Consider the following 16285-nt stretch of genomic DNA (forward strand, 5'->3'; position numbering starts at 1 on the left):
AATCACTGGCAGGTCTGGGGCCCCTTGCCCCTGCCAGCCCATCAGAAACCGAGACACTGCTTTTCTGCTGCCCTTGCAGACCCTTGGGGGACCCTCAGAGTCTGTGCGGCTGCTGTGAGCAGCTGCCCCTTTGCACGCACAAGGCGGGATGGCGGTGAGCTTTTACTTCCTCTTCGGCTTTCACTGGGAGCACGTGGTGTCACCGCATGGGAAGCAAAGTCCAGAAGCATGTGGGCCAGAACTGAGGCGCTCTGCAGGCACCGCTTGGCTGCCCGGCAGCCAGCTCATGTGCGGAGCTGGGTTAGGTCCAGCCCGCCTCAGTGCTTACCAGCAGCGTGAAGCTGTGCTCGGGCAGCATTCCGTACTGTTGAACGAGCCTTTCTCGGGTCACGCTGGGGAGCTCCGGAAGCATCTCCCGGATGCTGTCGATATTGATCACCTGCCGGGAGTCCGCACCTGCAGGCAGGGACGTGGAGTCGTAGAGCAGCAGGGGAGGCAGGTTGGGTTCTGGCATAAACCTGGGCCGAGAGACAAGATGGGGCCTGAAGCCAGGGTGGGAGGACTCGGAAAACCCCAACTTATCTCTAGTATGAATGTTTCTGGGCTCAGACACCATATTACTTTCTGATATCCTACAATATCGATTCTGTTTCCTAGGACATTCTCGGCAAGTGTCCAAGCGTCCCAAGCACCACCCTCCATGCTTATCTAACAATGGGCCAAATGAGCCACACCAAGTAAAGTATACAGCCAGGAGACCGCAGAGGGCAGGACTGAATGAGAGCGCTTTACCTAGAAGAAACATCACTTTGCTCCATTTTAAATTCCTTCTCTTTCTCAGAGTACTGGTATAACAAATGAAAAGTTACATGGAAATAAACAACTTTCTTTCCTGAAGAAGACATGAATGGATGGGCCACATTGGGCTGAGGACAGGGGAGAAGTGGGGAGCATGGGGACACTGCCTACAGGAGCTGTAACGGCAGGTGCACCGTCGCATCTTCACATCCATGCCAAACTGCAGAGGCTGAGACCTGATGAGACTACAGACTTGGGTTGATAATGAGGCATTAATACTGGTTTATCACTGTAACAAGAGTACCACATTAACCCAGGATGTTAGTGACAGAATCTGGCAGAGGTGGAGGAGGACAAGGGAACATATGAGAACATGCTGTACCTTCAACCTCTGCTTTGCTGTCGGTCTGACTGTCCTTAAGAACAGCTAAAACGTGGACACTGCATCTCTGCACATAATCACAGGAAACAAAAATGTCCCTTTCCTCTGCTCGATTCCAACAGCAGTGCTTTCTCTCTACCCATTTTTGTCAAAGAACTTATGTAAACGCAGGATAATGCACAACAAATGGTGGCTTGAAAGTAATACATCAGCAGCGCAGGCAATTCATCAGCTCGTGCCAAGTCCCCGCTATGAATCAGTCTGACTTCTGAAGGCGAGAGGAAGCCAAAGGGAGGCATCAGGCAACTCGCTGCCCGTGCCGGTGTGGGATCGAGCTGGGGCTGCTGGCCGAGTTCAAAGCCACCCTCCACGCTCAGCATGAGAGCAGCAGCAACAAGGAAGAACCAAGGAGGTTCTTGGGAAGACCACAATGGACCCAGACAATGACAGCCACAGAAGGAATCCTCCCTTTGAGAGATGCAGGGTGGGGGGGTCCACGGGGAAGTTCACTCCAGAAGCTTCCTGGTCTCTTCTGCCCACCTAACAATGCTCTGTTTGATTCTCTCTGGCAACAGCAGCTACTCAGTGACCCTCCTGTACTTCCCCAAGCTAAGCAAGCTACGCTCAGTAACTGTTGCTCCACCAACTTCAATCTGTGCCAACTGTTCAACTCAATGGGGGAAAAGACAATGTCTCCTCATTATTTGCTTTACTTGTGGATCTAGTAGGAAGCTTCTCTGTTTACTTTATCCATGGAATCACAGTACTTGAGGTCTGAAAGAATCTACCTTCAATCCTCCTGAGTACATTTGCTTTTCTCATTTTTTTTTTCTTTCCAGCAATATTGGATCTGTTACAGCCTGCAGCCCCACCTCGATTGCCATTTTCTCAGTTCAAGTTGACACGCAAGAGTGAACAAGTGTTTTCCAGCAGCTGAACCCCACCACATGGAGTAGACAGATGCAATCAAATCAAGAAAATAGTTCTCTTCTCACATACACAAAGAAATAGGAAGTCTCAATTTCCCATTTCTGAACTGGGCCACCAGTGGCTTCTGACCAGGGTCATGAAGGTGATCGTTAACTGGATGTGAAATTGGCCCCTAACCCCAACCATGCTGTGGTATTTTGTCATAAGCAACAGTCACCTGTAGTCTTGCTTCCCTTCTTTGTCTCTCATGGGCACGGTGCACCTGCAACAGTTAAAAAAGAAGACGAGATGAACACTGGCCACGGCACTGGTCCACCTCAATGCTGGCCGGGGTGCTCCCCTCCCAAGGAGGGATCGAGGCAAACTCAAGTTCATTAGGCTTCCAGAGGAGACACATACATAACCACATTGACAAGTAACAACAAAGGAAGAGGAATTTCAAGAGTGGCAACTACAAGTACAGGGGACTGGACTGCCTCAATGTTCTCAGGCTCCCAGTCAGCTCCACCTCTAGGCTTCCGAACTCTTTTCTCCATTCTGCTTAGAACATTAGAAGCCTTATAATTCTGAGTCAGAAAATTAGGGTCAAAGTTAGCTCAACAGCAACAACTCCACAACCAGGTCTTTGCCCTCTAGTTTAAACTGGTGCAGTTCTGTTACATACTTTGAGGAAGTAAACATTCTCGTCATGAGGCAGATACACTGGAAGCAAGGCAGGACCCAGAGCATGCATCACCAGCCTGGGTCTGTGTTCACCTGTACAGCCCAGCAGGACATGTCCCATCCCGGCAGTGAGGATGAACCAGTGCAGAGAAGCTAACGACCTGCTTCAAGGCCACCAGGATGGTTTGCAGTCAAGCCCAGACTCCCAGACCCCACCGACTGCGGTCCAGATGCTTACGGAAGCAAACTCACCCCAGCTTGTAATCAAACGAGCGAGTCTCATTCAGAATTTCACCTCCATTCTCAAGTTCGCTGATTTGCCGCTGGATTTCATAGTCTGCGAAAGCATAATTTACTTAGTATCATGTTTTGATTATACCTTTCATCCACTCAAGCACTAATTAGAAACCTTTCTCAATCTTCAAGTCAAAAATAAAAATAATCAGCATGTAATAACCCTTCCCTTCTGGGCTGTACCTCCTCTTACAGCCATCACAGGCAACTGACGCCGAAGAGGGCTGCTGAAGCCCTACCCCCAGAAAGATTAAGCGACCCGGGCAGAAGCAGGGCTGGAAGCAGTGTCTCGGTCTAGTGACTTGGATCTAGCATTGGTATCCACCAAAGGTTTGAATCCAGGATCCACAGATGGTTCAAATGGTGCCATAGCCCCTGAAATTCTTGACAAAATGTGGACATGTACCTGTAGAGAGGGTCCAGAATTTCCATTCTATTTTCAAACAGATTTGTGATCCACCACAGATAAGAGCCATGCCATGTTTCCTCACCATCTAGACAGGATGTGGGAACCAACTTGTATTCCTCACCACTTGGCCATGAACAACAGCCTGAGCCTCCCCGAACAGCCTGAGCCGCCCCTTACCTCCGCAGCCCACTAGGCACCATCTGCCCTGGCCCAAATCCAGATCCCTTTCTCGGAACTGCTGTGGTGCAGCAAACCCAGAATGTGGCCTGTGCTCACTCTGGCTTATGTGAAAACAGTGCAAAGACCTGCCCTCAGGAGAAAAAGATGAAGAACACACGGCCCCAGCTCAGGCCCCAGCTCAGGTCCCAGCTCAGGCCGCAGCTCAGGCCGCAGCTCAGGCTCCAGCTCAGTGCCCAGCTGGGATTCTCTGTCAGAATGCACCTCAAGAGGGCACTTCAAGGAAACAGAGGTTGGTGATGGCCAAATGCAAGCCCCTCATAATTCATCATGGATGAAATTTACCTGAAACATCTCAGGCTTCCATCACCCTGACTTAGAATAAGTCTCCTTCCCACCAACCAGGAGAGGTGCAACTTCATTCTGTTTGTTCCAAACTTTGTCATAAACTTGGACTCCAAGGGTTTTCCCTGATCCAAATCTCCCATCATTGTAGAAACAATCTATGTGTCTCATGTTAGAGACCAGGTTCACACTCTTCAGTCCATCTTCACATGGAAACTTCTTCTACCTTCCCCAACCTATAATTTTTTACTTCTGCCATTTATCCTGAAAATTACAGACCCAGAGCACCTTCACAGAGACTGGTTCACATGAATGGGTTTGATCCAACTCTAGAGTGATCTTTTCCGTAGTTTCTAATACTTACCTTGACAAGACACAAGGCGCTACAGCCACGGTTCGGGACTGCACTCGGCTGTTGTGTTGCCCGCACTTTTGAAGGGATGAAATTTAAATTCCTTCCCTCCCTCCTCTCCTGATAACTTCAATTCTAACACAGATTTTGGCTTTCCTGAAGTATTCTCCCCTCAGATTCACAGTCATCAGTTTCCAATGGGACAATCTTGGATATTTGCCTTGCTAAGCTATTCCATTTTAATTATTATTGCATATCTGTCATCCAAGAAACACCCAAGGCATGTGCACCAATAAGACCAATACTTGAATGCATAGGCACAGGCATTGTATTAGTCAAAAATAGGGAAGGAAAAAAAAATTAACAAATTAGGTCAAGCCATGCCAGGTCAGTCTAACATGAACAAATGTGACCTCAGAGAGTTCAGGCTGGTCAGGAAAAAAAACATTGTGACTGGTAAGACACAGCCACTGGATTGTGCAACTGATCCTTACAAGGAGGTAGGCTCTGGTCCCCCTCTCCTTGAACCTGCTCTGAATTCAAGTGGCTTTGAGTCAAGTGTATTGGGAAGGGCCTCAAGGCTTTTTCCTCACCTTCCTAGAACATTCCCATTGTCAAACAGGAAGATCAGGCTCAGCAAATGAATGAAGAGAAACCACATGGGTTGAAAAGCCTAGCAGACATCCAACATGAAGACCCCAACACCAAGGCCATGTCAGAGACCTGTGCTTTGGCCCACTTGCCAATTTCTTACAGCCACATGAGTGAGTGCCTCACATGAGACAAGCAGCAGAATCATCTTTCAACCACCAGAACTATGAAAATGAAAGTCAGTGTGGCTTGTCAGGCGGCAAGAGGTAACTGACACAACAAACTCTATCAGATGCAAACAGCTGACACTCACCTATGGCCTTGGCCAAGAACCTGATGCTGTTGAGATTCTTCACTTCGGTCCGAACACCCAAAGGCTCGCCAGGGTGGTGCACAGATATATTGGCGTCCACTCTCAACTGGCCCTCTGGAAGAAGAGGAAGAACAGCTCTGTACAAAACTCCATAAGGCAACATGGTTTTCCTAAGGTGGGAGAGTGCCAAGGGAAAGCGCATCTCACGTGACCAGCGTCAGGTGCCCCTGATGGTAGAGCAGGCAAGGAGGGTCCTGACATAGGAGGGTCCTGACATACATGGCTGAGACCTCTGTTCCCTTGGGAGGTGTTCTGCTTCTGTGTGCACACTTGTGCACACACTGGAGAGAAGAGACACTTGGGCAGTACCAGCTGGGAGGTTTGCATTTATTTTGAGCTAAATAAGATTTACTGAGCTGAAATGGAGATTTACTCTGCATCTTTATTCAAGGTGATGCTTTAAAGTGTCCAAGCTGGGGTGGAGAAAAGGTTGCTAAATCCTTACCGGCTAACATTGCTCTGCCCTAGAAGGTGGCTTTTCTAACAGTGACTGCAGACGGTTTCTCAGAGAGTCCTTGACAATTTACAGCTGACATTTGGTTCTCCCCTCCTCTGTGCTCCGGGTACCGTCATCATCTGTTCTTTTCACAGACATGACTATGAATCCTGGCTGAGTACAGTGAGGATGTTGTGCAGCAGACACAGGGCTAAGGGTGTGGCAGTGGGCTGTCCGTGACCAGACCAAGAAGGGGCTGGCACCCCAAAACCTTTTCAGATGTAGGGCAAAAACCCCAAGAGCAGAAAGTGACAGTGGAGAGGACTAAAAGGCTCCTGAGGAAAGGAGGGAAGTTAAAAATCCCAAGACAGAGATGCAGATAAGAAATAATCCTACTTCTCACCCTCCAAAGTTCAGATTCTCCAATTCACTTACAACCATTGAAGCAACAGAATGAGAAGACAAAATGCGGCATTTAGTTTCTCTGAGTAGGTTCTTTTTATGCGAAGTTATATATATTTTTAAATTTGAAAGAGTTAGAGAGACAAGGAGAGGCAGAGCTTCCCTTCCACTGGCTCACCCCCGAAATGGCAGCAACAGCTGGAGCTGGGATAAAATGAGGCCAGGAGTTTCTCCTGGGTCTCCAACACAGGGGCAGGGGTCCAAGGACTCGAGCCATCCTCTGTTTTCCCAGGCCACAAGCAGGAAGCTGAATCAGAAGTGGAGCAGCTGGGACATGAACTGGCACGAGCTGGCCCCCTTGGTAGTTGCTGTCTTTTTTTTTTTTTTTTTAAGATTTACTTATTTTTATTGCAAAGTCAGATATACAGAGAGGAAGAGAGACAGAGAGGAAGATCTTTCAACCTGATGATTCACTCCCCAAGTGACCACAATGGCCGGTGCAAACATCAAAAATAAAAATTTTAAATTAATAAATAAAACCACTATAAAAAAAGTAAAAAAAAAAAAAAAAAGCAACACGTCTGGTGGACGTTTAGCCTTGTAGTTAAGATGTTGGTTAAAGAAACCTATAGTTGGGGCTGGCATTGTGGCACAGGGGGTTAACCTGCTACCTGTAGCATCTCATATTGGAGCGGCCCCTATGACCCATGTGGGAGATTCACTTGGCATTCCTGGCCTCCTGGCTGTTATGGCCATTTAGAGAGTGGGCCAGCAGATGGGTAACCTCTCTCTCTCCGTCTCTCCCTTTCTCTCACTTTGTCTTTCAAATAAGCAAGCATATGTCTTTTTTTATTTTTTAAGAGAGGCTCACATTCCACATCAGAGTCTGTGTGTTCAGCTCCCGGCTCTGGCTTCCAGCCTCCTGCTGGTGTGGACGCTGGGAAGCAGTGCTGATGGTCCCTGCCTTCCACTTAGGAGACCCTGTTGACCTCCCAGCTCTGGGCCACTGCCTGGCTGGTGCAGGCATTTGGAAAGGATGAAGGTTTGTTCTCTTCTCGCCTCTCTCAATCTCTGCCTCTAATCCTTTCCATCTCTACTGCAACCACCTGGGCCAAGGCCTCGGTCCTTCAAGCCTGGGTGATAGGACCACACTGTGAGCTCCGAACAGAGCAGTAAGCTGCCTGTCCAGTCACCACCATGGGACTAGGACCTTCACGCTGTCATGGCACAGCTTGCTACCCTACTGCTCACTCCGGTGCACAGGCAGTTCCCATGAGGTGGAGCTCTTCTCTGCTGGGTGTTAAAGAGCCCTCATCTGGTCTCAGCCACTCCACAGGAGAGCTCCCAGCCCCACAGGGAGCTGGCTGCATTCCCCTTCCAAGTCTTCCATGAGCAAGTCTCCCAGTGTCCCTGTCTCTCTTGTCAACTTCTCTTCGCTCAAGGTTATAAGTGTTTGAGGCCTACCTCTCCAAGGGAATCTATACCAACAAACTTCTATTGGTGGGTCCTCCAAATTAGTTAAATGCAAGGGATCTTCAAAGCTTCGTGGGAAACAGAATGAAAATCCAAGTTTATTTCTGTACAAAAATGTCTTGAAATCCAGGAATTAGTGCTTTCATGGTATGCAATGCATTTTCCATGAGCTCCAGGAAGATCACTTATACACACAGACTTCACAATATTTCTGCACCAAAACAATCCATCTTTTCATTTTTCTATGAATCCTTTGCAGTCCCCTTGTACACACAACCACAGTCTCCTGTGAGGAGGTAATACAAAGTTTGGATTTAACCCGATCTTTACAGTGGTAGGCCCCTGACCACTTAGCCCACATTCTAGCTTCCCTCTTGCTTCACAGGGACATGTCTTTGAGTTATTTCCCTCTTTCCCAATTCCACCACTAATCTCTTCCTCAGTGCTGCCTTTGAAACAAGCATATGCAATAGCTCTAGAACCCACAGAAACCACAAAACCCATTTCCCTAAGCCAATTTTCCACTCCATCATTCACTCAGCCCTCACTTCTCTTCTTTCTAGACAATTTCCTGACATGTTTTGTTGATTGCTGCCCACACAATCTTCCCCATGTCACTTAAACCCAGCCTGGCTTCTCTTCCTGTCTCCGCAAATGCCTGTCAAAGTCACGAAGAACCTCCTGGCTGACAAATCCAGGGGACCCAGGACATGGCATGTGCTTGGCTTACTGGCCACCTTGACAGCACGTGATGTGTCAACTAACCTTTCCTTTTCCCTCCTCAGCGCATGTGCATCCTATTGCTCTTGTTCTTTTATAAAAAGATTTATTTTTATTGGAAAGTCAGATATACAGAGAGGAGGAAAGGTAGAGAGAAAGATCTTCCATCCACTGGTTCACTCCCCAAATGACCTCAATGGCCAGAGCTGAGCCGATCCATGGGTGCAGTGTCCCAAGGCTTTGCACCATCCTCTGCTGTATTCCCAGGCCACAAGCAGGAAGCTGGATGGAAAGTGGAGCAGCCCGGATTAGAACTGGCACCCATCTGGGATACCGGTGCATGCAAGGTTGAGGACTTTAGCCGCTAGGCTACTGTGCCGGTCCATGGACCCTCTTCTTCACTTTTGTTCTGTGTAGGACTGCCTGGTTTTACACACTACCTATGTTCCTATGACAACTCAATTTTCTCTTTAGTCTTGACTTCTCCCATATGTGATATAATTATACCCTTCAGTGCTTACCTGACAGTGTCACATGGAGGTCTCACAGGCACCTGAGCTTTCAAAACCAAACTCTTCTTTGCCCCTTACAAACATTCTTGTCCTCATCTTCCAACTCAGCTAATGGCACCACCACAGCTTGCTTCTCAAACTCCCTTGATGGCATTCCTGCTATCTCCCTCTCTCCCACTTTGACGCCAGATGGCTTCAAATCCTTTTACTTCTACACAGCATCTTATATCAACCCATCTCTCCATCTTCATGGCCTTCAGCACTGTTCAAAAGAGCAGCCCCTTGCATCTGAACAAATGCAACAGAGCAACAGAGCAGCTTCTAGAACAGGAAACGGCCATCTTTCCCCTGCCTAAAAGACCCTTCTGCGGTTTCCCGCTGCTCTTGGGCTGGGAACCAACCTTGCCATCATCTGAAATCTATCCCTTGCCTGCCTTCCGTCTTAGCAGACGTGTACCCCACTCTGCTCACCCATAGCAGTCTCCTACTCCCACAGCTACCTCACAGCAATATTCTGTATGCAAACTTTCCATCCAGGGCCTTTGTCTTGGCCGTTTCCCGGAATGCTGCCTCATAGTCCACGCTGGCTGTGGCCTTCAGTCTACAAGACCTACTGTCACTTTCTCTGAGGGCCCCAAAATGGCAACACATTCAGTTCCAACATGATTCACTATCAGGACACCTTGTGCATATTTCCCTTGAGCACTTAACTGTATAACTGGGTTTCATAAAACTTAACTGGGTTTCATAAACAACTGTGTCTTTATTTGCTTGCTTGCTTGCTTGTTTAAGGGGCAGAGGTATAGAGAAGTCTCACCTGCTGGTTTACTCAATGCATGTCTGCAGTGGCTGGAGCTAGATCCGGGCAGAGTGCCATCTAGACTCTCTCATTTGGGTGGCAGGAACCCAATCACTGGACTGGTGTCTTTTCGAATCTGCCCTAGCAAGAAGCCAGAGACAGGAGCCAGCATTGGGCATCACACCCTACCACTCTGACCGATGCAGACGTGGGTTCCCTAACTGCTAGGTTATCTGCTCCTCATTGCTTTCTTTGTTCATGTGTTTGTCTCCTTCATAAACTTAAAGTCCATAGTGAAGGAACAATGTCTTTTCAGAACCTAGAGCTGAGTCAAGCACTGGATGACTGCCCCATCAATTAAACCTTGCTGAATGAAAAAGCCAATGGCCTGGCATTTTTCCTGAGCAGTGAGTAAGCAGACTGGTTTCTCTCTCACTGAGAAGTTTCAAAATTTCATCTCAATAGGACTAATCTGCAGTTGGAATCCACTGAAAGGCCCATTAAGCTTAGTGAAAAACTTTCAGAGTGAGCTGTTGCCTATTCAACCAAGTCTCAATGCTTGGGAGACAACTGCTTTTGAACCCGGGAACCTTGAATTACTCACCTGCTTTTTAAAAATGAAACTGTCTTTTACAATTTAGAATTCTAATTTGGAGGAGGAATAAAAGCACCAATTTGAGTCTCTTCTCGAGGAAGAGTATACAACACAAATGTCTGGAGGAATCATTTAGTATCCTGCAGTGTTGAAAGGGAGTTCACTAGCCTGGATTCAAATATAGTATCAGACATTCTAGACAGTGAAGATGAACACCTTTTAAACAAATTAAGTTAAATTGCCTCAAGTGCACAAAAGCCACAGTAGTCAGGTTTACGTCGTGCATTTATAGCTCTGAGGGAGGGCCTTCATACCCACACAATCACAACATCACGAAGCTTCCAGAAGTTGAGACGTGTTAATAACAAAATAAAAAACTAGACCATTAAGTGCAGTGTTTTGGCACATACTTTTCTCTAAGCCACATCCATGTTACAGAAATACAACTTCAGTGGGTTGTATTGTGGGTTGGGCTGCCACCTGTGACACTGGCATTTCATAAGGGTACCACTTTGAGACTAGCTGTTCCACTTCCAGTCCAGCTCTCTGCTCATGTGTCTGGGAAAGCAGTGGAAGGTGGCCCAAATGTTTGGGTCCCTGTATCCACATGGGAGATCTGGAAATGATCCTGGTTTCAGCTTGGTCCAGTCATTTGGAGAGTGAACCAGCAGATGGAAGATCTGTCTCTCTCACTCTGCCTTTCAAAATGAAGGAAGGAGGGTAAAGAAAGACAACTTCAGAACAGGAAACAGTCCTGACAGGTAGTAGGGACTACAGGGTCGGGGATGGTCTGTTCAGCCACCTCTGATTGCTGCAGGCTCTCTGAAAAACTCAACAACAAGCTTTAACCAAAGAAAGAATTTAAAAATCATAATGTGAGCAAACCGCACAGGGCATGTTTCACCAAGCTTATTCATCCAGATGAACTGTGATTCCCTTACTGCAGTACCTCTTATTACTGTGAACAAAACCAGGTGACATATACCCAGCAGGGGCTCCCAGCCAGCTCGCTGCTTAGTTTTCTCTACATGGTTGCATTCATCCCTACACGGTGGCTCTCATGACAGAGTCGAGGAATTTGAAACTGAACACAGCCAGCGTGGAAGTCCAGACTTTGTCCCATGAGGGCCACCCCTCTCATGGCAGCCTGACCTGAAGACTCCTTCTTCTCCAGTGAAAGGCAGAAGGACAGGATCCCAGGCCAGGCCCCCACATTCTGCTATACTGTCACCTGGAGACAGCATGTTTGGCAACTGGGACACTGCCACCACCACAGGAAGCATCAATCTGACACTGAACTTGAAGAAATGGCTTCTGGGGTCAGCCATACCTGGCCTCAAATCCCAGCTCAGTCACTTCTTGTGAGTTTTGGGCAAATAACTCAACTTTCCTAACCTTTATTTTATCTTCTCTATAATGAGTATAATACTACCCATCTCTCAGCAAATTAAAAAAGTCTATTAATTTATTTGCATATTTGTTTTATTTATTTGAAAGGGAAGACTAGAGAGAGGAGCAGAGAGAGGTATTTTCTGTCCACTGGTTCACGCCTCAATTAGCCACACTGGCTGGAAGCCAGGAGCTTCTTCTGGGTCTCACATGTGGATGTCACAGGTGCAGGCACCTGGGCCACCCTTGGCTGCTTTCCCAGGCACATTAGCATGCAGTTGAGCAGGAAATAGAGCAGCTGGGACTCAAATTGGGGCCTGTCAAGGATGGCGGTGCTGCAAGTAGATGCTTAAGCTACTACTTCACAACACTGGACACATAAAAGTTTATTTTTTTGAGATTTATTTATTTTGAAAGGCAGAGTGAGATAAACACACACACAGTGTATGAGTGAGTAAGTCACACACACTCACTCACTCACTGAATTTCCATCTGTTGTTTTACTCCCCAGATGGCCACAAGAGCCAGGTCTGATTGAGGCCAAGCACTTGAGTCCTTCTCCCACTGTTTCGCAAGCCCTGTTAACAGGGAGCTGGGCTGCAAACAGGGCAGCCGGCCCTCAAGCCAGCACTCTAGGATGGGATGCCCCTATCACAAGGATCAGCATGACCTGCAGGTTTCAAAGAGACAATAATTTAATTTTTTCAAATGCTTGTGTCTACTGCACACAGTCAACCCAATGGACGGCAGGAACATGCCGTCCACTGAGGAATGGGAATTGCGCATCCAAGTGGGCTACGAACCAAAAGCCTATCTATGGATTTTTATTTAAAACAAAGTGTCACAATAAGTGAGATGTAATAAACACTCTCAGCTGTCACTGGTGGATGAGTTCTTGCCATTATGGCTTATCTCTTGGCAATGACCCAGATGGGACTATTTCTCAGCTAACAGGTGGCCTGTTTATTATTCCATAGGGTTAGCAGGAATCACAGTTTTACCGAAGGGGAATGGAATAATAAAAACTTTATTTGAAAGCATTACAGAATGAACACTTAGTGCATAAATGGATAATCATCCAATCTGCCCACATGTCATTTCTTTTCTGCAGAATGAGATACAGCTAAAAAGAATTCTCATTTGAGAAGTCTCATTTCTATAAAGTGAACTGTAGGCGGCTAACCTTTATGCCACTCAAACTCAAGTGGCTGTGTTTCTGCAGTCTTTATCTAACAAAAAAGATAGCAAATAAGCAAGTTCCATCTTCGGACTCAACTTTTACAATGGCGCCAATGTTATAATTCACTGCTTATAACATGTCTGATGTGACAAAAGTAGTACTGCACATTCACAAGACGCTCTAACATGTAAATGCATCCTAGGACATGATAAGGTTGGTAAACAGTATTGTGGACCAGCAGAGGGATGAACTACTTCTACTGGGGGCACTCATTACTCTGTGTGCTAAGGAAAAATGGAACTGTAGATTCAGAACCCCTGTGCCATCAATAGGTACCCCTGTGGTGGCAGAAACTTTAAAAAGCCCCCCAAGATGCTAATGTTGTGCCCCAGTGGTCAGGCTGCTGTATATAATATCCACATCCCATACTGCCATGCCAGCTTCCTGATAACATGCCTAGGAAGGCAGTGCTAGGGTGCCTGGGCTCCTGCCATCCACGTGGGACACCAGGATGGAGGTTTTGGCTGCTGGCTTCAGCTTGGTCCGGACATGGCTGCTACAACCATTTGGGAAGTGAATCGGTGAATGGCAGATAGATTCTGTCTTTCCAGCATGCTTCCTTTCAGACATATAAATAAGTAAATCTTACATATGTTAAAAACAAACAAAAAAACAACCCTAGGAACAGAAAATGAGTAAAACCTTGGGAGAGATTAATTTCTGGGCAGATAAGCAGCATGAGACAGGGGCCAATGAACAGAACCACAAGGAAACTGATCTTGACCCAGACTTGCAATATGCCTACCCAATCTGCAAACACTAAAAATGTATAACGTGCCATTTTCTTGGCCCCAAGAGTGCAAGTGCTTTTTTTGTTTTGTTTTAAGTTTCCCACTATGCATCTATTGAAGCTAACATTTTATCTCAGGTTCAAGTTATGTATAGTCATCCTAGGTTACATTCAATATAATTTGGCTTCGGCTGTACATGGATGGAAATCTTACAAGAGGAGAAAGAGAAAACATACAAAAAGGAAAACCTGTCTGCCTACAGAACTCATAAACCAAGAGTTACTCTTTAGAAACACAGCGCCATCTTTCCGGGAAGAAGAAGCTGTGGAGCTACAGTCTTCATTAATCCTCATGGCTCCAGTGGGAGGAGCTGGACAAAGATCCAGTCCTATGTCACCTCTGCTCACATGTCTTGCACTGCTGTCAACTGCTATTTTATATTTGGGAGCTCAGAAAAGAATCCAAGGAAAACATGAAACACACACACACAAAGTAAGTAAAAGGCTTAAAAAAACACAAGCAAACAGAAAAACGAAAAACAAGGATGTAAAACAACCTCAGTATCATGGATGGTTGAGAACAAAACAAAAGTCAGCAGAGATGTGGGCAGCAGTAAAGGAGAGGGCGAAGGCTGAGGGACCGGCTTCGGTGGTCTCTACCTGCCATGTTGGCCTGGCTGGTCCCCAGGGCTTGAAGTATCAGCTGCAGCTCCCGGACGGCCGTCCTGGCCTCTTCCCCACAGGACAAGTCGGGCTCCAGCACCACTTCCAGAAGGCCCACTCCTACCAAAGACACGCAGGGCTGGGTCAGCACACTAATAGACTCAAGGCTCACTGAAGGACTCTCGGAGCAGTTCCACCCACTGAAACATTCTCTCCATTCCCTCTCACTTTTCGATTCTTCCATTTGGTTCACTTCCTTTTATGTCTGTTTGTGAGAGCTTGCTGTTGGCTTGGTGACCAGGTGGGCAAGCTTATCTGCTCCCTGGTGTGATTTACTAGCAAGGCCCCAAGCAGTCACAGTTCAAACTATGCTCTCTCATCAGCTATGCCAATACCAAAGCAGTGCAGACTGCACTCCCTGTCTGCCAGGCCTTCTTCATTTACTTACATGGGAAGAGAAACCCCTAAAGCCCAAGAACTGAGACAGGTGGAAGGAGAAATGTGTAGCGCACACCTACCGGCCCTGTTCAGGTCAATGAGCGTCTGCGACCGCAGGTCATCGTGCAGGCTCTTGCCACTGTCCTGCTCCAGCTGGATCTGCTTGACCCTCACCTTCTTGAGGACCTTCTCGTGCTGCTGCTTCCCAGCACAAACACCATAGGTCAAGCTCCCATTCACGGCAATCGGGAGCCTCTGCTGGGTGATTTGGTAGCCTGCCTGCACACAAATACAGCTTACATGGTCACTAACAATTCCTTCCACATAAGCTAAGATCTACTTTGCTAAAAAAAAAAAAAAAAAAAAAAATCCTTAAGAAGCAGAAAGGAAGGCAAATGGAGAAAAAAGAAGAAAGCTCCCATCCTCTACTTCACTCCCTAAATGCCTGAAACTGCCCTAAGCCTGAGCTGACACCAGGAGCTGGGAACGCCATCCAGGTCTCCCAGATGTGGTGGCAGAGATCCAGTAACTGGAGCCATCATCACTACCTCCCAGGTTCTGTATGGGCTGGAAACTCAAGTCAAGAGCCAGAGCTGGGTACTGAACCCAGCTACTCTGCCCATATGTTATTCGAGGGTTTTAACTGCTAGGCCAAACAGCTACCCCTACTATTCTTTTTAATGTTCCACAGTTAAAGGCTTACTTAAAACAAAAACTGCAAAGAAGAAAGAAGTGAAAGAAGAAATAAGATATCATGTCATGCAGTCTAGATTCACCGTGACTTTGGTGGCTTTCCATCGCCTCCTGAGAACTCCTAACGCTCAGCACCCCCAGTCGCAACATGAACCCCACTTCCTTACTGAAGTGCCATTCTGGGGGAAGAGCAATGTCCTTGTCAGGGGCCCCTAAGAAAACAACTTATTGCTTCCCTCTAGCTCGTTAGCTTGAACTCTGCATCTCATTCCTGGGTTCCTGACATGCCCTCCATATTAAGCAATATTGGCTAAGCATTTTACCTTCTACTCACAATAGGGCCAATGGCAGTTGCTCATTATTTCTCTCTGTTCTTTGAGCTAACCAATCACACCAGCACCTTCCCTGACCCAACATGCTTTGCTCTCCTAGCCAGAACATGCCAGGAGGTTCCCACTCACCTAATGGATAGCAAAGAGTATGAAAACACTGATGGGTATTGCCAAGACTCCCTTCCCTCTTTCTGAATTGAAAGGAAGAATTCCTTTCAATGCACTCATGCCTCAACACACACTAAAGCGATGGCAAGTCAACAGGAAGAACTGGAGAAGAATACAGGAGAACGGCTCCAGCATTTGTAGCACTTGCTAGGGCCTGGATACTGTTCTTTGTACATTGCTTTCTCTAAGGCCAGGGACCTCTTTTTTTTTTTTAAAGATTTATTTTTATTATTTTTTTATTGGAAAGGCAGATATACAGAGAGGAGAGACAGAGAGGAAGATCTTCCGTCCAATGAGTCACTCCCCAAGTGAGCGCAATGGCCAATGCTATGCCGGTCCAAAGCCAGGAGCTTCTTCCGGGTCTCCCACGCGGGTGCAGGG

General features: G+C 47.0%; 1 protein-coding gene across 2 annotated transcripts in view; it reads right to left on the minus strand.

The window, feature by feature from the left end:
* Positions 1-16285, minus strand: part of GATB (glutamyl-tRNA amidotransferase subunit B) — a 74078-nt gene that overhangs the window by 23919 nt on the left and 33874 nt on the right. For both annotated transcript variants that reach the window (XM_040966824.1, XM_040966823.1), the window contains exons 4-9: positions 14792-14990; positions 14271-14393; positions 5255-5368; positions 3026-3110; positions 2328-2372; positions 329-518 (exon numbers count right to left, since the gene is read on the minus strand). In XM_040966824.1, coding sequence (XP_040822758.1) covers positions 329-518; positions 2328-2372; positions 3026-3110; positions 5255-5368; positions 14271-14393; positions 14792-14990 — 756 coding nt within the window. The remainder of the gene's footprint in view (positions 1-328; positions 519-2327; positions 2373-3025; positions 3111-5254; positions 5369-14270; positions 14394-14791; positions 14991-16285) is intronic.

The sequence above is a fragment of the Ochotona curzoniae genome, unplaced genomic scaffold (genome assembly GCF_017591425.1).
Source record: "Ochotona curzoniae isolate NIBS_2020 unplaced genomic scaffold, NIBS_Ocur_1.0 scaffold_4506, whole genome shotgun sequence".
Lineage (NCBI taxonomy): Eukaryota > Metazoa > Chordata > Mammalia > Lagomorpha > Ochotonidae > Ochotona > Ochotona curzoniae.